The sequence below is a fragment of the Rhinolophus ferrumequinum genome, chromosome 20, assembly GCF_004115265.2.
Source record: "Rhinolophus ferrumequinum isolate MPI-CBG mRhiFer1 chromosome 20, mRhiFer1_v1.p, whole genome shotgun sequence".
In the NCBI taxonomy this organism is placed as follows: Eukaryota; Metazoa; Chordata; class Mammalia; order Chiroptera; family Rhinolophidae; genus Rhinolophus; species Rhinolophus ferrumequinum.
The window spans coordinates 29151631-29176699 of record NC_046303.1 but is presented as its reverse complement, the minus strand read 5'-3'; the positions used below and the strand labels follow the sequence as shown (position 1 = coordinate 29176699).

Sequence of the window (25069 nt, the reverse complement as noted above, 5' to 3'; positions counted from 1 at the left end):
CTTGACATATAAAAGGCACTTGATAAAATTAAAAAAATGACTCCTAATTTATTTTTGAAATTTAGTTTAAAAGGCAAATGTTTTTTCTTCATTTCCCCCCCCCCACCTATTTTACTATCTAAAACAGCTGGCATCATGCCTAGTGGACCAATTTTAGAATCCTTCCCATTATAGACAGGAGTAAAACAAGAATCCGCTTGTTACCTCCAGTTCTGCATAGAGCGGTGCAGAAGAGGAAGGTGAAAGGAGGCACACACTTGCATCTTTTTCAACTTCTTAATGTTGGTATGACAAAAATGCCATGAACAGTTAAAAGGCAAGTAAACTGATAGAGTACAACATGCAAGACAAATTTAATACCCTAAATTCACAAATCCAAATGCGTTCTTAAATCCATAAAGAAAAGACCAAACCAATTGATAGTGATCAAAGACTTGTACAGGCAAAATAAATTAAAATGGCCAATAAATGGAAATATTAAGTCAGTAACGAAGTAATGCTGATTAAAACAATAGTATAACCATTCACCTGAAAAAGAATATTTATTTTCATGGATGTAGGAAAGGAACATTCTCAGGTAACAGCTTGTGAGAGTTTATATTAGTACAAGTGTTCTTGAGGACAGGTGAGCAATATGTATCAAAAGCCTTAAAAAGATTTGTACCCTTTGACATATTGGGAATATTTTCTAAGGGATTGACTGGATATGTGCACAAAAATACATGTTTATTTGAAGTGATTATTCACAGCATTTATAATAACCTGGAAACCTAAATGTCCAGTAATAGAAGGAAAGAAATTGTTGTAGCCATTCAGTGGAATACTAACAAACTATTCAGATAGAATATTTTTATTGACAAAAGAAGATTCATATGTTGATAAATTGAGAGAAAGGCAAGTTATAGGATTAAATGTATAGCATATAAATATATTTGCATGGAACACGTGAAGTATATTTACAAAAAATATTGGAATTTTAAATGACGTTTTTCTTATCTATATCTTACAGTTCTACAATAATGATGAATGTGCATATCACACACACACACACGACTGGCTTTTATAAACGTTACCCATGAAGTAGTATCTTGTTATTACCATAACGAACAGTCAGATATTGGAAATTATTCTATGAGGTGAAGAAACTTGATTAAAGTATTATGGAAATTAGTATTGAGAGCTAATTGGAAAGCATTTTTCTACATTTCATATTCTGTAGTAATATATAGGAATAAGAAAAGGATGTGGTCCTCTTTAATCATCGCACTCGATCATATTTGAAAAGAGTGCATTTTGTTGTCCATTAAGCACATTGGGAAATGGATCCACAAAAGACTTCTGATTTCCCTGAGGTTGGTGGCATATACGAGTCATAATTAATGACTTTATTTCAATCTTTTCTGTTTTAGATCTTTTTCGTGAGATTTTCTGACTCCTCTGTTTTGTCTCTGGGCCTGTGGCGGGAAACCTGTGCTCTGTGTTTAGAATTTAGTTGATTATTGTCCAATCCAATCTAGAGTACATTTTACTTAACTCATTTCCAATAATTTAACAAGTTACTTCTGTTGAAGCACTGAATTCTAAACATGCAGGCATGTCCATGCTTCCAACAAATCACCGACACTTGCATGATTAGGTGGGCCAGGCACAGGTCAAGGTTATGATCTCAAAGAATGGATGGCACCAGAGTTGCCCTGGAGGAGTCATGTGTCTGTGGAAGACATAAACAGTTTTCAGCAGACTCAAATCCATTCAGATTAATATCTATAATTACTGCAAGCATCATTTTAGCATCTTGTCTCTGCAAGCCAAAAAAAAATAAAGTCAGTTTATTTTATTTCATTTTCTAATTTTGTACTTCTAAGCATTATTTTCTAATTAGAAATAATTTGAGGCAGTAGAGGTCCAAACATTTTTCAAAAATGTAATTTTCTTACTGATCTACTGTTAATAGTACGGTGTTTGAGATGCTCTGCTAAAAAGGTAACTAGGATTAAAGGGTAATTTATGTAATGTCAGAAATAGCTATAATAGTAATTCATGCAGTCTTTCATCATTCAATTTATGAAAAGCATGTTGTCGTAACATAATTTCATAACTGTAAATTCAGATATAGGAATCTAATTATTTGGGTTCTTAAACTATAAAGTCATAAAGACAGGGTAGTCTGGAAGAACATTGGAAGGGATTAATGTCTCAAACTTGAAACAGGCATTTTTTGTAAGAATGCATGCAAAGTTTTGGTTTTACGTCTTTTTATTTGGCAAATATTAGCTCCCCTTATAGATACATACTTGGGGGTGGGTGCAAGAAAGTCTGGAGTTTGAAGCAGCAAATGTCAAAATTTGTGCATATCCAGATTTCTGTCATATTGCAGTCACATATTTTGCTGATGACTGTTTAAGAAGTTGACACTGTCCAACATGTGGTAAAACTTAAGTATTCTTTTTAGAAGCAAGTGATTTGACAACTGATTATTTCAGAGTAAACAATTGAACAGTACAAAGTTCCTGTACTACATATATTGGTTATGTCAAAGAAAAAAATTTTCCCCATCAATTTGGAAATTTGTGTTATGCATTAAGCAGGTGTACTTAATATTTTTACAACTATGGGTGTGCATCTTTATGGTACCTAAATATTCCCCAAATAAATGAAGATACATAATTTGTAGAGCAAGATATTCAGCAAGTTGGTAAATGTGGGAGGGATTTCTCTTGCAAAAATACTACATTTTCTCATCTTAAATCTTCTGACCTTTTCCTTCCATTCCTCAAAAATAGAATGTAGCCTGAGTTGTGACTGTAAAAACAAATTACCATTTTTTGAGATAGATTTCTGAAATACATTAAATTCTCTTTGGAAAAGTGAACATAACTCAGTTATTGCTGGCTTCCATAAGAGAATATTCCTCCTGGCTGGAAACATTATTTTCCACTGGAAGGATGAGACACAAATTGGAGGTAACTACTCTTTTGGTTACATTGTTTGCCTAATTTGATGAACAAATAATTTTTAAGTCTATTTTATTGAATTCTGTTATCTCTACAGAAAATGTTATATGAATTATAGACTATGTCTGTTCCTTCTGGGGACCTGAGAAATTAAAAACATGTATCATCCTTGCTGGTAAAACATATCTTGTGGGGGAAAATTAGCCTAAAAGTTATTCATTATTCAGTAACTTTCCTGGTTTGCCTCTTTATTCTTTCAGGATTCACTCCCAATATATGGAATTCTACAGGTTTCTAAATAACTTTTCAAATATCTTATGCTAGCCTTTGAGTGGTATATGTTTGCTCAAGCAGAGACATCTGAGCAGAGTAAAAACGAATTCTCATAGAACAAATTGCCAAGCATATGTGACAGAACTATAGGGAAAAAGAGCATAACTTTAATCTTCAAAGATGCTTAAAAAATAGCTCCACCATTATGCATGAGGCCTGACAATTGACATTTCTTGTTTTGGCAGCATTCACCTACAGTTCCCTATCAGCAACTGAACTCATTCATCTCTGGGATAAATGATTACTGACTGAGCTGCCTGTCACTTCCAGTCCTTTCGTAGCGAATGGTGGAGGCTTCAGTTGATCATATTGTAGCCTTTAGCATCATTACTGAAATTGATTCTGCCACCAGAAGGTTGTGGTAAGAAATTGATTAGCATTTAAATAAAAAAGTTATGGCATTAAAAATAAAATAATCTCTCTTGAGTTGCTCTGTCACACCTGCTAAGGTTGTTTTGCTTATCAGCCAGCATCTTAAAGCCTTAAATCGAGGAAGGACGAATGGAAGGCATGGAAGTGAAGTTGTTCTTGTTTTGAGTACAACCTACTAAGTTTTCCAAACTCCCCATTCTCTTCATTAATCACTGTTGTGTTGTATGAAATACAAATTTATGAAACTGCAACTTGCATGCAATGGTGAAAATGAAGTTGCCGAATTATTGCCTTTAGAGAAAAAAGGAAAGAGTAGAGTCAGACATTTGCAAAAGGCCAGAATTAATCCAGAAAGGAGAGAAGTTAGAGGATCTAGATTGACAAATGATACTCAGATACACTGAGATGAAATTTCTCTTATTTTTCAGCAAGATGTGTCAATGAGATAAGAACATTATCATTTAGATGTGCTGGTGATGGGGGCTGCCTTTCTAAAACAGATGGCAGAGAATGAGGGTCTGCATAGGTCTACAAAAAAGTGACAAATTGTAGTTTTGGTAGTGATACACTCAAGGACAATGATTAACTTCGAACTTGTGTTTTAGCATCTCTCTTTGCTCATGGGGTTTCCGTCTGTTCTCGGTGTTACTGCCCTAGAGTCATTTCTCATCTACTTTTGTCTTCCAGCATGTGACACTTTTTTGTACATTCCCCTTACATTTTCTCATTGTTTCCTGTCTCTGCTCTCCTCTGAATCTGTGAGACCAACTGTTTAATCCACCTAGGAGTTAAGACAGCTACCTGAACTACGTGATACTGGTCACCCAGAGCCGAGACTTGTTATACGTACAATGAAATGGAGCCATTGTAGGTGTTTCTCAATCCAGCTGCTTCTGCCCTATATTTGATTAATATTCTTTCCAGATTCTAGTAGTTAGGTTGTTAGTGATGGCATTATGAATTTTCATCTTTTCCTGGTTTGTGTGTATTTTAAGAAGCTAGTAAAGACTGCTTTGAGGAGGCTGATAATGGTTAGAGTAAGAGGAAACACTGCGGTAATAATAAAAAAACACATGGGAACACGAGTTCTACAAGTGGACCAATAAGAAACGTCCTTCATATGTTGACACTCTCCATTGACAAATAACTTTAGTGACCATGAGACAAACAGGTTAGGCCACAGCAGGCTTGATCTGGTGGGAATGAACAACCACACCCTTCCCCTGACACAGGCTGCATATCAATCCCGCAGTTTCCCTCAGAACGCTTTTCAGTGTAGCATTGCAGGTAGCAACTACCAACTGGTCCACATTCGCCTGTTAGCCATTTTTAGCTAACCACTGATTTGGAAAATGACTCATGAAATATTTAAAATTATGAATTATTAGAACTAGAAGAAAGCTACAGGACCATTCAGGAAGTTACTCTGTGTAGTAAAGCTGGAATTAGATCTCAGGTCTCTTGATGGAAGTCTAGTGCTTTTCTGTTTCATAGATAAACTGGACCAGACGGATTTTTCGTTGTTAGTACAGTGTATATTATATGGACATTCAGTAATTTTTTTTTTTAAAAAGCTGGTGGTTTATTATAAAAATAATCCAGGGTCATGGTAAAAAAAAAAAAAGTTACAAAAAGTATGAAATGGAAGTAAATGTCTCAGCCGTTTGCTTCAATATCCTCATGCTCTATGCTCCACTTCCCCAAATTCCAACTCTCACTTCCCAGGGGAAACTGCTTTAAAGTTTGTGTACACATATGGAAAGGTTCTGTATGTAGACTACATCTCTCTGTGTCCCTGTCAGTCTTCGCCTTTCTACCTTTGGATACGATCATATAATACAAATTCCCCTTCAAATTGTTTTTTTTTTCACCTATAATATATCTTGTAAAGTTTTCCTCATTAGCCCACATACACCTACTTTTAAAAAAAAAACTGGCATTTGATTATATGGCTATATCTTCCTAGTGATAGAAATTTAGGGTATTTTAATTGTTTTTGCCAACAATGCTGCAGTGAACATTCTTGCATATGCATCTTTCGGTACTTCTGAGAAAGCTTATCTGTCAGGTAAGTTATAGAGGTGGAATTGTGGAGTCAAAAATTACAGTAGTCCTCTGCTTACGTGTGGTTTTGCTTTCTGTGGTTTCAGTTACCTACAGTCAGTCCTAATGGCTCCATCCAGAGTTACCTGAAGCAGATGGTCGTCCTTCTGACGTATCATCAGAAGGTGAATAGTAGCCTAATGTTATGTCACAGTGCCTGCGTCATTCACCTCGTGTCATCTCATCACATAGGCATTTTATCTCACTTCATCACAAGAGGAAGGGTGAGTACAGGAAGGTATTTTGAGAGCGGGATAGATAGACCACATTCACATAAATTTGTTACAGTGTATTGTTATAATTGTTTTATTATTAGTGATTGTTGATAACCTCTTACTGTGCCTAATTTATAAGTTAAACTTTATCATAGGTATGTATGTATAGGAAAAAACAGTATATATAGGGTTCGGTACTATCCATATTTGAAACATCCACGGGGGTCTAGAAACATAGTCCCCATGGAGAAGGAGGGGACTCCCGCGCACGTGTCTTACGTGTTAATACCCATGGCCAGTAGACCTCCCACCAAAGGTTGGGCCACGTATTTCCCTATAAACTACATGATCCTCGACAGCTTCAACACCAGGCATTATAAAAATTCAGTGATGGCCCTCGGGGAGGTGACAGTCATAAAATGCCTTATTTTAATTTCGGTTTATTCAATTCTGAGTGAGATTAAGCATAGATTTTGTTGGGCTAGCCACTGTTTGTATTTATTTTTGCCTATTCATTTCCATGCTCAATCATAGTATTTACCTTTGAGAAGGCAAAAAAAGAAAAGAAAGCCAGTGTTGGAAAGCCCTGAATTAGATATAATTCTCTCCTTACTTATCTTTTCTGTTAAAATTTCAAAATTACCTTTGATGCATTTCTCCATTGTCAGCATTTTAATGTTCTTCCTCTCTATTGATCAGTCCTCTATGTCCCCCACCCCAAAGAGAAAAACAAAAACTCTCTGTTACGTTTTATTTTCCTTCAATTGGGAAGATTCTAGCATTGGTCACACTAAAGTAGCTATATAAACTAACCCTTTGTCAAGGGATGAAAAGTATGTAATAATAGACATCACATTTTGAAGTCAAATAGAAGTGGTTTTGACTATGATTTAGTAGCTATGCAACCTTAGCTAAATTAGGTAATACTGTCCAGCTTTGATTTTTCTCACCTGGGAAAGGAGAGGGGTTTGATAGGTTAAAATAAAGGGCAAACATAGCTCTAAGAAGCCTTCAAAAATGGTATCTATAGTCATTATCATTAAGTAATTTGGAGGATGTATTTCATATAATTTATTCAGTTCAAAATAACACAATATTCTCAGAGTGTATTCAAGTTTAAGTATCTCTTGCTTTTAAGATAATCATTTCTCTTTCAAAGTTGAACCAGATTCTCCTCACTTCTCCTGGGTTCACGAGACATTGATTGCAGTTAGGGTGAAGAGGACTAACAGTACTGCCACAAGTCTCTGATGGTTCAGAGATCCTTTTTGTCAGAATGTTGCTCCTTAGCACATTGGACTCTGTCATCTTGTTGCCACCTAGTGTGGGTCCTTGGTGTTCATCTTGTATCTCAGTGGTTTCCACTATAGGTAAGTCATGCATTGAGGGATAGCAAAATGTCTAGTTCCCTGTTTTGAGGATACCGTCATATACTGACAGGCCAAACTGATTGAACTTGGCTCATTTAGTTAGAGTGAAGCCTGTTGAAAAATAAACCCTGTTTACCTAAGGGCTAACTATTTAGGAACAAGTCTCTATTGTGAAGACTTTTTCATTAACTTTTGAATAGGAACTTTTATTCCCATGATTCATTTGGTTTATTTCTCCCTCATCCACTATCTTTGAGTTTCCCCCCACCCTATCCTTAGTCTCATGGAGTTAGCAGTACATTGGATAGGCAGACAAGCAAGAAATTCTAATAAAGTCCATGCAAGGTCTTCTCATTATCAATGATTCTTGGTGAGGTTTCAGGATTCTGGGAGGAGGGCATTTCAGAATACTCTCTGGGAAGCTTCAGCCATGAAATTTCAGTACTTATCAAAGGGAGGTTTTAAAAGATTGAGAAACACTCAGTTAAGGGAATAAAATGCTATAGACAAAATAGTTCTTTGGCCTACTTCTTGGAATCTGTATTGCAATAATCACTCATGTGTGGCAACCTCCTAAGAGTTACTTATATGAAAATGTATTGTGAAATAGTTCAAATTTGGTATGCTCTGGCCACTTCTTAGTAAAATGTGTGGGTTAAAACTAACAGTATTACTTTTATCTGTGTACTGACTCCAGCTAACTAGAAATTATCCATTTTCAGGTTGTAATATATTGTATATTGTTACACTTATATATGTAGTATATTGTGGACTAAAAAGAGGCCATATACTAAACCTGATAGGCTCAGGGGAGGCCAGCCTGGGGGGGCCCAGCAAACTCACAGACTGAAATTAACCACATGGTTAATCTTTACCTTAAGTGAGCCTGTCTGTTGTTTTTTTGCATCTAAGATAACATACCCTTGGAATGTCAACGTAATCCCTTTTCTAGACCCTTTAGGGCACAACCCACTGCACTAGGAGACCATAGAACCCCTCATTATTATTTTATTCTCCAAATACCATCTCTATGTGCTGTAAATGTTAATTATTAACTACCTTGTACCCACCAGCTGAAAAGAAGTATGTCTTTCTGTTTTACTTTTTATCCAATCCCAGAGATTCCCCCCACTTTACTTTTCCCACCCCCTTAATCTAACACAAGTGAATTTCACATAACCCTTCTTATGTCTCCTCCTTTGATTCTAGTGTATAAAATAAGTTGCAAAACTGTCAATTTTTGGAGCATTTTCTTAGTCCATTGAGATTTTGCTTCCCAGCAGTTGTCATCAGTTTGGCTCAAATGAATTCATTAAAATTCTCTATAGGTTTGCATGTTTCTTACATGGACAGGATAAATGTAATACATTGTATATAATATTCCATAAAGGCACAATGTTTGTTATACAGTATTATTGTGCAATGTGTATTATAATGTTGTAATATATCCAAGGCCTACATAAATAAAACTCTTATTTGCATGCCTGCATTATTATGAATATTGTGGAAATGAAGAAATTCATTTCTTAGTAAGAACAATTTTCATAGCCCATAAACTTAAATATTTGTATCTAAATTTTCTCATCAGTGCTTTATAAGTTTTCCCCTAAACAAAGTAATCTGTCTTTTTATTTTTCATGAAATTGTTTTTCTATTTTAGGATACATCCTTTTTTCATTTTAAAGTCTGTAATCTGCATTATATAACCTGCAGGCTATATGAGTGAGGTAATCTACTCTCTCCCGCTGCTGGAAGGGGGAATGTGCCATCATGTAATTTGCTTTGCAGCAATTATTGCTGTTTGTAACCAGATCTTGTGATCACAAGACACATGTAGCTGAATTTAGAATCTGTTGAGAACACAGAAGGCTTACGAGTTTCTAAATGTCATTGACTTAATGATTTTAACTCATAAAAATTTTTAAAGTTCAAATACATCAATCCAAATCATTCGTTTTTGAAATGTACATTAGATAAAACCCTTAGTGTTCTGTTGTTGCAAATGGCTGTCTTTATGCGTCATACTTCCCCAAATCCCTGCAGTTTCCTAACTTCATTTATGAGATAATTTATCAAATGACTTATCTCTAGATCCCATTTTTTAAATTATAGAAGCCAAATGTCATGTGTCCCAGACTGTTTAGGGAGTCATACCTGGAGGCATATGGTGCCTTATAATCCTTTCCAGCTTTGATTAAGGAATCATAGATGTAATGTTACTTGTATCTTTTACCAGTTATTGTAGATGAAATTGACAAATGTTTCTGGGGCCTTTTTTTTGGCGGGGGAGGCTATTTTTCCTTTAAATAGTGACAGAACAAACCTTGACTCACAGATTAAACAGGGAAGCATTACTTTTGTGTATGTTATCTTAGGTGTAGTTTTTGAATTCTTATGTACTGATAATGTATTTTCCCTGTATTGCTTAAAATATGTTCTTAAATTTGTACTTTGAATAGGTTTAGGTTGTAAATTAGAAGATAAAGAAAAGCAACATAGAACATATATTATTAATGTTGAAATGTTATTGGAAAGTTTCCCTTAAGAAGGAATAAAGCAGGATACTAGGGCCAGTTTTAGCCCATGAATGTTCCTGTGACAGATGACAGTAATCAATTGACTGTCCCATTCTACTACCTCCACTGGTAACTCAAGTTTACATTTGGAAAAGTCACATTGTATGAATTTATGATGAGAAAACAAGAGAAAGGATAGAAGGCTTTGCAGCTGTCTTAAATTTTTTTTTGTGGGGGCCGAACAAGTGAGGTAGAAATAAATATCATATCTCATCCTGAATTGTTTTCATGATGTAATCATACTGCTGAGAGTAGAGGAAATTGTCAAAATGGGTCAATTCCTCTAGGTCAACAGGTTCCAAAAGAAAAAGAAGTCCACAAATAGTGCTGGTTTGGAGGCAGTGATTTCTAATCCCTAGTTCCTCCCTTGGCACAGTGTGTTCATCTGGAAAGCATTTAGTTATTTTTGAAGAGATTCCAATATGACGCAGCCCCTGGTCCACTGTCTGCCTTTCATAAGAGGTCAAATACATGGCTAACTAAGGCATAACATTTCTGAGCCATATGGAAGAAATAATTGACTCGATGGAATCCTGATCACTTAGAAGAGAGATGCATCTCTTAAAAAGCAATACATGTCTTTCTCATTAAGCCTGATGTTTTCATAATACTTAAAGCTTCTCAAAAGCTAAAGAACAATTTAATGTTTAAGAGAAACATTACACTATTTCTGATTTTCTGTAGGGTTATGCTAAATTTATTTGATGCAATTTGGCCTTGCATGTTTATTAAGTGGATCTGAATTAATGAAAATTAATGTTAGGATGTAAGGAATACTTATTTCCCAAATGAATATCGATGGTAAAAATAATATTAAATTATCTAGCTTTTTAATTAATTATTCAGTAGAATTTCTCCTTGCTCATCTTTCAAGATTCAGGGTGACGTGATAGATACGATGGTCTTTCAATGAAACCATCTAATCCTATTATTATTAAACAAACTTTATTACCTTAACATGACATATTATGGTGAGAGATTCTTAACCGCCAAAATAATTGGCTTACTTTTCTGGGTAATATTTCAAACTCCTGTGAAAAATAGTGTCTTAAAAAAGGGGGACTAATTAAATCACAGTGTCATCTATGGCATTACCCAAAATTATTACGCTGATCATATATTTTTCTTTCTTCCAACTTAATGACATTTGGTTTTTTGAGAAGTGTTTCAAAGTTTTGTCAATTTTTCATCATAAATACTGCATTATATAGAATCTACAGAGATTGTTGTTCTTTAGCTGCCCACCTACAGAAATAATCATTTTGAAAAATTTCATATGTGAAAGCCACTATATTTCAGTCTAAATCTTTAAAAAATAGGAGGAAATACTACAGAACATAGTGCACTACTTCTGATGTTCTATAATATGTAAAGAAGAAACAATGGAATGCTAATGACAAATTTAATCCTTGCAGTCAAGATGAATATATTACACTATAATTTGTTCACAGTCTATACCTCTGGTCTTAATTAGCCGTCTCAAAACCCTATGCTGTAGGTCAGATGGGGTCATAAAGAACATAAGTGGCTTACCTCAAACCAACATCACAACTAGAAAGTAACATAAAACATATGCTTTATTAGTATTCTAGATTTAGCATCAGCTTTTTAGGAAAAATAACCTGTGGTACCAGGATTATTAATTTTCTTTCAGCAACAGATCAGAATCAAATTCCATGTGAATTAAGTAAGTGAGAGAATCAAATTGGAGTTTTTCACTAAGTAGCACCTACAGAATTTGATTGTTCTTAATCATGGTGGATTTCTTTGAAACTTTAGGCAAATTAAATATTAAATAAATCTAAATTGAGACATCTAAATCTCTTTAGAGATTATGTGAAACTGTCATAGATTGAGATTTCAGAGAGCAGGGCCTTTGTTTATATGTATGAACATATACATAATTATGTTTATTGATATACTTAAAAATAATTAGCTCAGGATTTGATACAAAATGTTAAGTGACTTAATACGTATCAAATTAACACTTTGAGGTTAAAGTGTTAACATTTTGAGGTTAAAGACCTCAAAATTCAGTAAAGTTAGTAATACCAATTTATCATTTAAAGCATTTAACCCACACTATGAAGAGATGCTTTCAGAGTTATTTTAGTTTTGCCAGATGAAAATAAAAACAATCATTTGAAAAACATCTGTAAAATTACTACTGAAGACAACCATTTGGTAGTTCAACCTTCACGTTAGATTCTGTATGATACTGCTTTTAAATCTTAATATTAGGGAAAGATTGATTTTCCTAATGAATTTAAGGCTATTATAAGGCTATTATAATTCTATAGCCTATTGTTCTTTTTCCTAGCTTCCTAGGGACATGTGGAGCTAAATTTAATGCCTAATTATATTTCCTATTGAGTGTTTTTATAGTTGTCATTTCCTGTTTTCCACACATTTCCCTTTTCATTTTTGTAGCCCAGTCCTTTTTAGAAGTGTGATATATAAGTTACGAATGTCTGTTTTATCCTCAATCCTTATCTTCAATTTGTCTTTGAGCTGTCAACATTATTGACTACTTTTTGAAACTCTGCTTCCTTACTTTTCGTATCATTTATTTCTTTCAGTAAATAAATACTTATGGATTGCTTACCAAGTGTCAGGCGCTGTTGGGGTTCTTCTGACTCAGTCACTCTCTCACTGCTCCCTAAGTGCAGTTCCCCAGGTTTTAACATTGGTTCTGTGGTTTTCTTACCCTGTGTTTGTCCCTTGACTTAGGAAAACAATCCCTTACTTGAAGCTCTTGGGGCCAGATGTGCTTCAGAATTCAGAATTTTTGGATTTTATAAGTCATAGGTATATCTACCGTATATTCTGTAATGCCTTCCCCAGAGGGGCAGCATCCTCTAATCAAATATATTAATATTTCTGCAGTGAAGCATATCAGTATTGACACTAAGTGGGATGAAGACTGTAAGTAGCTTCATTGTAATTCTTACCGGGTTTTGTTGCCAAATGAGTTTTGAAATTGCAGATAAAGGATTGGTACATCTCTTAAACTCTACTTTAAATATTTTAGGCAGGTTGTCTGTCAAATCTCCATCTGGCCCTACATTTCCAATACCTTCTGGACATCTTCACCAAAGGGCCTATCAGCTACTTAAATTTGTATTGAAGCGAATTTATTGCCACCTCACATTTTGTCCTCATCCTTGGTTCTTATTTTGTTTAGCTCCTGGCAACATTATGTGTGTCCTGTGGAATCCAGTATGATATATTCTGAAATCCTTGCCTCCTATACTTTGTTACAGTACCTGTTATAGTTCAGGCCTTCACCTCTCCGCTCAGCCTTATGGTTTCTCAAACCAGGCTGGATGGACTAATTTACTCATACAGTATGTTAGCCATTGGGAAATTCCAATACAACAGATTTTTAAACTATCAGCTCTTTATCTATAAGCACCTCTCCTTAGTGTGGAAGACTAAGTAGAGGACTGGTTAAACAGATCAGGGAACGTGACGCAATGGATATTCTGCAACCATTAAAAAGGATGAGATAGTATATTGAGGTCCTATAGACAATTTATGTAGAGAAGGTTCTGGAAAGCAATCCTGCAGTCCATAGCACTATCTCTGGGGAGACACCAGGAACTTTACTTTCTGACTTTTGTAGTGTTTAAATTAAAAAAAAATAAAATCTGAAAAAAAGGTTATCAGCAAGTTAAGTGTGATGAGAATTATGAAGAAAGGAACATAACAAAGTAACTGCTTACTTAAGTTAGGGACAGCTTAGAGAATATTTTCCTTGGGGTGCAGAAACAGGCATTTCAATCAGAGCAAACACCAGATTCAGTGGCACCCAGATCTTAAAGGGTCTGGTGTGTCCTGGGATAGACAGCTCAGTGCTGGAGGGTAGCTTCAAAGGGAGAATAGAATGTGGGACTAAGGTGAATGTGGTCAGATTGTGAAAGGCTTCAACTACTAATTAGAAATACAGACCTGATCTAGTCAGTGGGGAGTCTCTGGGGGTTGTTAATTTCTTTTAAATATATTTTTCATTTTGGAGTAATTTTAGATTACTCCAAACGGAAAAATTACAAAGATAACAGAGTTCTAATATAACCCCTCACTGTTTCTCCTTTTATGTTATCTTGCATTACTGTGGTACATTTGTCAAAACTAAGAAAACAACACTAGTTTCATTAGCTAAACTCCGGTCTTTATTCTGATTTCACCAGTTTTTCCATCAATGTCCTTATTTTGTCATGTCTCCTTAGTCTTATCTGAGTTTTTTTTTCATGACCTTGACAATTCTAAGGGGTAGTGATCAGTTTGTAATATGTCCAGGAATTTGAGTTTGTCTGATGTTTTCTCATGATTAGACTGGTGTTAAGGGTTTTGAAAAAAATATCACAGAGGTAAAGTGCCTTTCTTATCACAGCACACATGTCACTACTGTGTTACCCCGAAAATAAGACCTAGCCGGACCATCAGCTCTAATGCGTCTTTTGGAGCAAAAATCAATATAAGACCCGGTCTTATTTTACTATCTTATACAATATAAGACCGGGTCTTATATATTGATTTTTGCTCCAAAAGATGCATTAGAGCTGATGGTCCAGCTAGGTCTTATTTTCGGGGTAACACGGTAGTGTTTCCCTTTGTTAAGGTAACATTGACCAGGTTTCTCCACTGTAAGCTTCCTAGGAAGTTTTCCCCTTGCCACACTTCTCTGGTTTTTAAACTTTATAGTATAATGATTACAGCTGATGTTTGATGCAGCTTTGATGGCTGGGTGACAGGCACAAGCTGGAAACAGGTAGGCCAGTGACATACTTAGGGCTGTGGCAGATGACAGCTGCCTGAACTTATAGTGGCAATGGCAGTGAGAAGGATTGGTGATACTCAAGCTTTCTGGGCAGTGAAGATGGCTTACGGTCGTTTTAAAAGACCATGATACCACTTCATGCCAATTATGATGGCTGTAATCAAAAAGTCAAATATATGCTGGTGAGGACGTGGAGAAATTAGAATTCTCAAACACTGCTGCTGGAAATGTAAAATGGTACAAACATTTTAGAAAACAGTTTAGCAGTTCCTCAAAAAGTTAAACACATTTACCATTTGATGCAGCAGTTCTACTCCTAGGTGTATACCCCAGATAGATAAAAACATATGTACACACAAAAACTCACACGTGAATGCTCATAACAACATTATTCATTGTAGCCAAATGATGGAAACTACTCAAATATCCAACAACTGATGGTTAGAGATGTGGCATATCCATACAACGGAATATTATTTGCCATTAAAAGGGAAGAAGCCCTGATATATGTTACAACATAGATGAACCTTGAAAACATTATGCTAAGAGCAAGAAGTCAGTCACAAGACTACATTATGATTCTATTTATATGAAATGTCCAGAATAGGCAAATCTATAGACAGAAGGTAGATCTGTGGTTTCTTAGAGCTGGCAGGGTGGTGGTTGGTGGTGGTGGAGGGATTGGGCCATGACACATAAATAGTACAGGGTTTCTTCTGGGGTAGATGTTACTAAAATTGGTTGTGGTGGTGGTTGTACAACTCCATGAATATACTAAAAGTCACTGAATTTTACACTTAAAATAGGTGAATTGTAATTATGTAAATTATAGATTAATAAAATTACCTCCAAATCAGGGAACATATTTGAGGGAAGCTATATTCATTCAACTTACACTTGTTCCAGCTAACGTGCTGGTGGTCCATCTACATGCAGATGGTGCAGATCCAGGTAGAGCACCTCAGAAGTGAAGTTGGGGCTAGAGATATGGCACCATAAATCATTAGTATAAAGGAGTCATTTGACGGAAAGCGAGATACCATATTCATTTAATCCAATTTACTGAACATAGTAGCTCAAGGGACGGTTTCAAGCCAGGTTTCAAGCCTTTAACATTTAATAGCACTGAGTTTTCAGAGATTAACACAATTGAGGACTAACCCCATCTCTAGCACTCAAGACAACACTGTTACTGAGACTGATTGATGTCCCTCAATGTCAACTAAAATTCTTTTACTTCCTATAATTCTTTACCAGAAGTGGTTATGGCAATGTCTCTTAACTAATTTGGGATAAAAGTAGAATGTTTGGGGATAAAAGTTGAAATTGAAGATATCAAGTTAAAGTATTTTTGGTATAATTTATAATCTAAATAGATTTAGATTATTTCCTTAGTGAAGAGAATGGTTCAAGCCATAAAACCTGACTGGTCATGTAAGTCACCAGTTATTCTGCATTACTCTCTATCCTACACTTGCCACACCCCTACCTCTCTACCCCCCAGTTACTTGGCGATACAAAATACAAGTAAACAGGAATTTCATACTAAAGATAATGACAGTTGAAAGGAAGAAAAAAAAATCATGAACCCACCAATTGTTTTAATGACCTGGTATCCCTTATTTTGCTCTAATAAATGCTCAGTTTTAAAATCCTAAGAGGTACTGTGGTGGTGAATTTAGTGTTGACTGGGCTAAGGGACGCCCAGATAACTGGTAAAACATTTCTGGGTGTCTGTGAAAGTATTTATGGACGAGATTAGCATCTGCATCAGTAGTCTAAGAAGATGGTCCTTACTTACTAAAGTAGGTGGGCATCATCCAGTCCTTTGAGAGCCCAAATAGAACAGAAAGGCAGAGGAAGCGCGAATTTGCTCTTTTGAGCTGGGATGTCCATCTTCTCCTGCCCTCAGACATCGGAGCTTCTGGTTCTTGGGCCTTTGGACTCTGGGACTTACACCAGTGGCCTCCAGTTCTCAGGTCTTCAACCTTGGACTGTGAGTTACACCATCAACTCCGATTCTCAGGCCTTTGGACTTGAAGCACATTACTCCACTGGCTTTCCTAGTTCTCCAGCATGCAGATGATGCATCGTGGGACTTCTCGGGCTCCATAACTATGTAAGCCATTCCTGTAACAAATCTCTATCTATCTAATCCTTCCTTCCTTCCTGCCATCCATCCATCCATCTATCCATCCATTTTCTATGGGTTCTGATTCTCTGGAGAAAGCTTAGATTCTCACAAATTATAGAAGATGTAGGATTCTGTTTGCTCTTTTAATAAATCTAAATCATTTTTTTCAGTCTGTCAAGGAAATAATTAACATGGTGTAGTTCATGAGGTAGCAAGAAAATTCTTAACACAGTTGGCTCAGGGTTTCATTAGGTAGGTCTAATTTCTGTCTGACTTTATAGCTATGAAATTCCAAGTTTGTGCTTAAATACCTGCCTAAAAGAAAAAGAATGAAACAACCAATAGTATGTAGCGTTTAAACTTTTATTAATAAAACAGAAAACTAAACTCAGACAACTGCTCTGTTCTTTCATCTGATCTGACCATATGCCAGAAAAGTGATTCTATATGAGCATACAGGTGAGAACTATCAATATACCAGTTCTATCAAAAATGGCATATTGGAATATCTAATAAAGTTAGGTAAATGAAATTAAAAAGAGAACAAATTAAATATTAAAAAATAACAGAACCTCTTCCTCAAATATCAGGGGCCTTAATAGTCTTCAATGTAGCTCATTTGTAATCAAGATCAATCATATTGTGCAACTCCCCAAGGAAAAAACTGAGGGAACTCATGGATAATTTTCACAGCTTCATTGTAAAGTCCAAGATCTGAAAGAAACATTTTAGCAAACATTTAATTTACAGTGGAAAGTTGTAACATTAATTATCTAAAAGATTTCTACCTCTTTCTCTTTCCTCTCCCTTTTAGAGGTCAACTTATTTCCACAACGCTATCTTCTAAAACTGAGATATGGATCATCATATTTATTTATTTTGTGGCTCCAACAAATAAAAGACATGGAGATATAGGAGACTATTCATTATATGGGCAGTTCTTGCCTGGTTGTGTTTTAGGTGTTATGCATTATTTGATGCCTTTAATCCATATAGTAAAACAAAACAAAACAAAAAAGATTAACACTATTTTTGTTTGCCCTATTTTAAAATTTCTTTCCACAAATATTAATTAATGTCTACTGAGTTTCCTACATACGAGTATATACATACACACACTACTTAGAAGCAGGCTAAAATGTCCTCCCATTTTCATTTGGGATCAGAAAATTCTATAGAAATTGAAAATGTAGCAGAACTGAGATTCAAGACCTAGACATGTTGAGTTAAGAATAAAATTGTTTCCCTCCTAATACCTGAAACTAGAATGCTTTATTTACCGAAAGGACGGATATCTTCTTTAAACTGGACATAAGATGCACACATAATGGTTGCCTTGGCTGTTACTCTTCCAACTACTTCCACGACTCCAGAGAGTTCTTCATCAAGCTAAAACAAAGAATGCAATGTCAACTTCATGTTACCACGTTTTCAATTGATAATTGTAAATTGTTATACAGCCTGCTATCATTTCATATAATTTTAAAATTTACCAATGCAAAAATTGAATTGTAATTTTAAAAAAATGTTTGCATACTTACTGTCAGTATGTCACAAATTGTATATCTGTAACACTAGCTTTAGGTCCAAAGATACAATTAAAGTTTAAGATGAAGATAAAATCACTTAAAGATACTGAGAATGTCCAGCATTTCTACGGGAGTAATTCGTTTAAAAGACCCATTGAAAGGAAACTTCTATTATGGATTTGTCTTAAAAGACCAAGAAAATGTAAACATAAAATGTAAAAACAAATCGACAATTGAAAACGTATATAAACAAAAATTGAAAACAGTATTAAAAAATGTAAAACTCTTGAAGGAAAGTGATTTAAATGGGAGAATTTTCTTACATGACTTTATGATCTTTCTTAGAAATAAGAATTATCACCCAGTATCTAAGGGATGTAATAAAAAAAAATCACAGCCCAAAGAATCATTGGTTAGATACGTAAAAGGAAATACAAGGTTAAGAAGAGAATAGAATTTAATTTTAGAGCCAGGGAAGTTTTATAAGCTGGTCCTTTATATATTCACTTCAAGAATCAGAAATACCAGCAACAAACCAAAAAATTATCTAGAATTAACTATATTACACTTGAATTAATACTTAAACATACGGGTTCCATCAACTCAATGGTTCCACTTTTTCCTTCTCCATCTGAAAGAATAAACATTTTTCCACTGGGATGAACCTAAAAAAACATTAAAAAATACCACATAAAACCTTAAAATCTCATTAAAAATATTGAAAGTTTGATAAAAGATGGGCAGATTGACCCAAACTTACTTAGTAGATGCACACAAAGTAACTGTCTTTGAAGTTTATTTGGTTCAAATTACAATCTTGTGTTACTCTATCAAAGAACGCCCAGTTAAATTTCAATTTCAGAAAACTAGTACAAATATATATTTCTATTTGCTAAATCTGCAACGCTACGCTAAGAACAAATCAAAGGAGTCTATCTAAAAGTGAGATCTACTGGCACCTATGACTTAAATAGTACAAATCCCCCTGAGGGTATGTTTTACGAGTAAAAATTAGGCATGGTGAAGTAAAGAGAGATCTGGTTGTCAGAAGACCTGGGTTCTACTCCTATGAGGCTGCTGCCAAGAGTATACAGTCAAATCCGGTGTTAATGCCATCTTTGTCACTTGCTGCGGCCTTGAGCACTTTAACCCTACGCCACTCCTACCCAGTTTTCTCACCCGTTAAGTCGGAATAAAAAACCTGTTTCACAAAGAGGATGTGTAGCTGAAATGAACTACTAACTAAGCCTTTATGTAATACTAGTTTTTCTTTCAGCTTGCTCAGTGATTACGAGGTTTTGGGCCTGTTTCTCACCAGTAGAATGAAGGGGCTGCACTCTAACACTGGGGCAAGATAGGTGACTGTTATGGGATCTGGAAGGGACAACTGAATGTTTTATTGAGAAGTGACTTCAACGAGAAAACGAGATTTGAGAAGAATTGCAGAAGAGAAGGAAAGAAGAAAAGGAGACTAGCTGTCAAGTGTGGCTAACCTAAAATGTCAGAAGATGAATGTGGGAGTCACGTCTACAGTCTCTCTTACGTAAACACAAACAACGAAGGTGGGGGGACTAGAATTTAGAACGGAGAGCATTCGAAAACGTTATTTCGCGCCATAAAAGAGGCGCCAAAACGGGGCTGCAATAGCTAAAGTGTGCAATTAGTCCCCTAGTACAAAATAAAGCTATCGGGCGTGCAGTGATGCTATGAAAGCTTTCTGTCCTCCTTCAACCCTCAGTTACCCACCCTGAAGCCTCAACCCAGGCGGTCACGGGGTCCCTCCACCCGGACCGGGAACCCCGGGAGGCAAGCTCGCGCACCTTTTCCAGCCTCCCTACGAAGCAGACGGGCCGGTCGATGTACTGAGTTAGCATGCTGGCGTTGATGCGGGACTTAGGCAAGTCCACCACCTCCACCATGATTGCGGGGTTAATTTTGAGGTCCGCGGAAAACAAGCAGAAGAGTGAAAATGAGCGCCCCGCGGGAGTCTATGGGACGGATTTCCCCGGCACCAATCGGCGGAGACTAGCACTCTCGCTCCACCAATCAAACGCGCGGAAATTTTGATGGACAGCGTGCTGTTGGTGAAAGGAACCGCGAAAGAAGGGACGCGTCCGGAAGTGGAGATTTCCTACCTAGTGACGCGCGGCGTCCCGGAAGTTGCCCGGGTCCACCGCTAAGTGCCCAGTGGAGGCGGGGCTTGGATGGGGCGGGGCCTGAGGCTGCCTCCCTAGATCTTGGGCCTCCCGGCGGCGATTTGACCCCCGGAAGCTGGGTGTTGGATCCAGTGCAGATACGGCGGGGGACTGCGGCCAGAGCCTCAGGTACCTCTTCTCGCGGGAGGCGCCGCAGCCTTACTTTTTCCCCTTCTTCCCACCGACGGATGCTGAAGAGAGAGGCGGAAGTCGGTGCCTGTCCCGCCCTAGCATTCTTGGTGCTGTGTACCAGCTGTTCACATTTCTCTGTTTCCCCCTCTTCCAGTTTCTCCGTGGGAAGTGCGTGATTCTTGTTGAATGAAATCTAGGGATCGGTTTCTTGTGGGTTTCTTTTTTTTGACACCCACTCTCCCGGAGATGGAAAGTGGGGTCGCCAGTGATCTTCACCGCCTTTGTCAGGTTCCTGATGCTCGGTGGCAGAGGGTTGGTGATTGACCGCCCAAGATGCGTCACTTTCCCTTGTCAGTTTCCCCACCTCTAGTAAGAGGAGTTAACCAATTTACTTCTTTGACCCTTTCTTACCCTGATAATCTGGCCACACTGCGGAGGTGCGGGTTTTCTCACCTCCTCTGTTAGCAACGAATTGAGGCGTTTGGGAGTGGGTGGGAGGAAGTACCACAGAGCTAGGGGAGGAGACGGATTTAAATAGATGTTAGATCCTGAGCAGGTGGGCTTCTTCTTGAGACACAATTTCCCCATCCTCAAAATTAAGAGGTTAGATAAGTTAATGTTTAGCAAGGTCCCAACTGACTAACTTTTGTGCATATGATTCACGGACTCTTTAACTCCCCCGCGATCTTTCTTTCCCCCCATTGTTCTCCGCACCCCTGGACTCTGAAGGGGAAATCCGGAAGTGTGGAAGATAATCTGTTTCAAAGAAATTTGGGGAGATTCTCAAATCTCTCACTGGCTCACATGGCTGTTAATTTTCGGAGTTTTATCTCCCAGAATGAGTGCTCCTAAAAATAACTGCCAGCGGTGCTGCGGAAATTGGAAAACACCTTTTATTGAGATATTATCATATTGAAATGAGTTTGCCTAAAACCACCTAGTTGTCACCGTTCAAATTCAAGTACCCGTGCCTTAAGCCAGTAAGATACTTTTGAGACTTCACGTAGCAACTTAAGGTGGAAGTCTGACGTACCATAATTAAATGATAGCTTCCCTCAGTGTTTACGTGGCACTTAATATATTTGTCTGTCACTGAATGTTGCTGTCACTGAAACAAATGTAAAGGATTTCATTAACAGATGCAGGGTGCATGTCAGTTGGTGTGTAAAAAAATGGTTGTATTGATGCAAGTCAATAAGTAAAATCCATGTTGTATTTCTGTGCAAAACCTTAACATCTTTAGCACTTGAGTGTTGCTTTGGAAAACAAGTTGATGTGCATTATATAGGGTAGTGTATGCATGAATATCTTAAATAGCAATTTTTTGAAAAAGCACCCCTTAAAGTAACAGATGCTACCATCATTGTTTTATTGCAGTTAAAAGACCACTTTTATGTACCCATGACATTTTTTTTAAACAGGGAGATGAGTAAGAAGATAATTTAAAACAACTTTTTGAATATCTTTTGAGTCACCTAAAATGTATTATGTAATATATTAATACAGCGCACAGAGAGAGGAGTATATATAACTGATATTTACACAGTACTTTCCAGAGAGATTAAGTGAACCCATGTGGGCCTCTCATTCAGCTTAAGAAATGAAACTATTAGTTGTACTTTCAGGTCCTTCTCCCTACCAGCCATAAATAAACATCTTGAAATTTGTATTAAGCCCCCTAAGCTTTTCTAGTTTTGCCACATATGTAGGCATTGCTAAGTGGTGTGTTGTTTAATTTTGCGAATTTTGACCTTTATATAAATGGAATCATACCATATATAGAGGGTGCCAAAAAATGTATACACATTTTAAGAAAGGAAAAAACTGTATTAATTGTAATACTCAATATATACCAATAACAAAAGGTGAATACCAGTCATGTTTGATTTCTGCAATTATAATAGATGCTCAGAGTGGTTACCATCAGCGTCCAGACACTTCTGATTATGGCAAACTACTGCTTGAGCATAGATAACATCTCTTAAAATGTGTATACATTTTTTTGGCACACCTGGTATATGTTCTGACTTGTTTTTTTCCTTGTTTTTGAGATTAATCCATGTTGACGCATGTAGGCGGTGTTCATTCTTTTCACTGTTATTTTGCTGTTATTGATTGACATTTTGATTCTTTGCAGTTTTCTATTGTATACAGGGCTTCTGTGAATATTTTTTTCCCTATTTGTTGGTGCATGTGTGCAAAGATTTATCAGTAGAATTGCTGAAACATAGGGTGTGCATCTTCAGCTTTACTAGTAAAACCAAATTTTCCCCAAATAGTGGTACCAGTTTATTCTCTTATCAGGAATGTGGGAGAGTTCCACATTTTTGGCAACTCTTTAATGCTTTTCCCCCCAAATTGGATGGATCTGAGATGATTTCTTATTGTGGTCTTAATTTGCTTTCTCTGATTACTAATAAGGTTAAACAACTTTTAAAATATTTATTGGTTAGTTGTGTTCACTATTTTTTGTTTTTTGCTGATTTTTCTTACTGATTTTTGAGAGCAATTTGTATTAGTATGGATAGTAATGCAGCATTTCTTAGTTTTTGACCTATCTATTTTTCCTTTCTTTTCATCTTCCTTTCTTTTATTCTTTCTTTCATTGGAAAGAGCTCCTACTTTTAATATAGTTAAAATGTTTTTTCCTTAAGTGTAATATAATTGAAAAGTCAATTAAAAAAATTAAGAATCCTTTCTTAAAATAAACTCTTAAAGACACTCTATTTTAAAGTGTTTTGAATAGTTTTGTCTTTCATATTTAAAAAACATTCCATCATTTAGAATTGAGGTTTTATGTATGTTGTCAGATAGGTATCCAATTCTTTGTTTTGTTTTCATTTTAATTGTCCCAGCATCATTTATTGACTATATCATCATTTGCCACTGACCTTAAGTTTACATATATGTGTGAGTCTGTTCCTGGCCTCTCAGTTCTGTTCCATTGGTCTATTTTTCTGTTCCTACACTAGTACCCACTGTCTTTAATATTGTGGCCTTATGAAAATTTTTGGTGTTTGGGAGACAAGTCCTTAGACCTTGCTATCTTCTTCAGGAATGTTGGCTCTGTGCTGTTCCATATAAAATTTAGCTTGTCAAGTTTCATGATAAAACGTGTTGGGATTTGGTCACCGTTGCATTTGAATCCTTGGATTGATTTCAGGAGAAGTAACATCTTAATGACAACTCTTACTATTCTTGACTATTTTGGTCCTCTTAAAATCTTTTCCAAAAGTTTCTTAATTTTTTACATACAAGTTTTGACTTTTAGATTAGATTTATTCATAGGTGTCTTGTTTTTGTTGCTACTATAAATGGTATGTTTTTTAAATAAAGATTTTTAACCAATTTTTGCTGGTATATAGAAATGTACTGACTTTTTTTTTTTTTGGCCATCCTGCTAAACTCTTATTTATATTAATTTTCTGTAAGATTAATTGGGGTTTTCCATTCATACGTGAATAATTATAGTTTTGTTTCTTAACAATTCTTACATGTTTTATTTTTCTTGCCTTTGCACAGGTTAGAGCTTCCAGTACCGTTTTGAATAGAAATGGTGTTTCAGTTAAGATTGGTGTTTTACTGCATAAATAAAAGTGTCTTAAATACACAAAGGCTTAGTTTTACATTTCAAAGACATCCAGGGATGCAACTCAGCATGCAACTGTGTGATAGTGTCCCCCCAGACATCAGGGACCCAGCTTCCTTCTTTCTCGCTCTTCCTCTATGCTCACTATCTGTTTCCATCCTTACGATCACCTCATAGGCCAGGATAGGAGCGTCAGCCTAGAATCTGGTCCCCATTCCAGGCAGCAGAGATGTGGGCAGGCAAAAGGGTGGACTTCGCGGGACTCAACTCCCTTTAAGGAGTCTTCCCAGAAGTCCTCACAACTTGAAGTTCTACTTGCTGGGTTAAGGGCCTTAGAGTTTTCTGAGTGGTAATTATTATTTTTCTTTTTTTTTTTTTTTATTATTTTTCTTTAACCTTAATTAAGATGATTGACGTGAATATATTTTCCAGTATTGAACCACACTCGTATTCCTGGAAGAAACACAACTTGGTTATGATATGTTCTCTTTTATTACATATTCCTGGATTTGATTTGCTATTGTTTTGCTTAGGATTTTTGAAATGATCATTTTGAAATGATCTGTTCGTTTACTGTTGGGTAGTACTTACCTCTAAAACATCTTGGCCTGGTATATAGGCATACTGTGTTTTATTGTACTGGCTTACTAGCACTTCATAGGTATTGCATTTTTTTATCCATGTTCACGAGTAAGGCTGACCTGTAATTTTTCTTTCTTGTTAGATTCTGGTATTATTAGGGTTATACTAGTTTCATGAAATGAGTTGTGGAGTGTTTCCTCTATTC

At 36.3% G+C, this 25069-nt stretch overlaps 1 protein-coding gene across 1 annotated transcript; it reads right to left on the bottom strand.

Annotated features, from left to right (window-relative positions):
- Positions 1 to 17184: 17184 nt before the first annotated feature.
- On the bottom strand, positions 17185 to 20319 carry RPA3 (replication protein A3). Its single transcript, XM_033088055.1, has 4 exons — positions 20187 to 20319; positions 18957 to 19031; positions 18118 to 18226; positions 17185 to 17551 (listed from the first exon to the last, which is right to left on the bottom strand). The coding sequence occupies exons 1-4, from the start codon at positions 20283 to 20285 to the stop codon at positions 17469 to 17471; spliced, it is 366 nt and encodes a 121-aa protein (XP_032943946.1). The 5' UTR covers positions 20286 to 20319; the 3' UTR covers positions 17185 to 17468.
- Positions 20320 to 25069: the final 4750 nt, after the last annotated feature.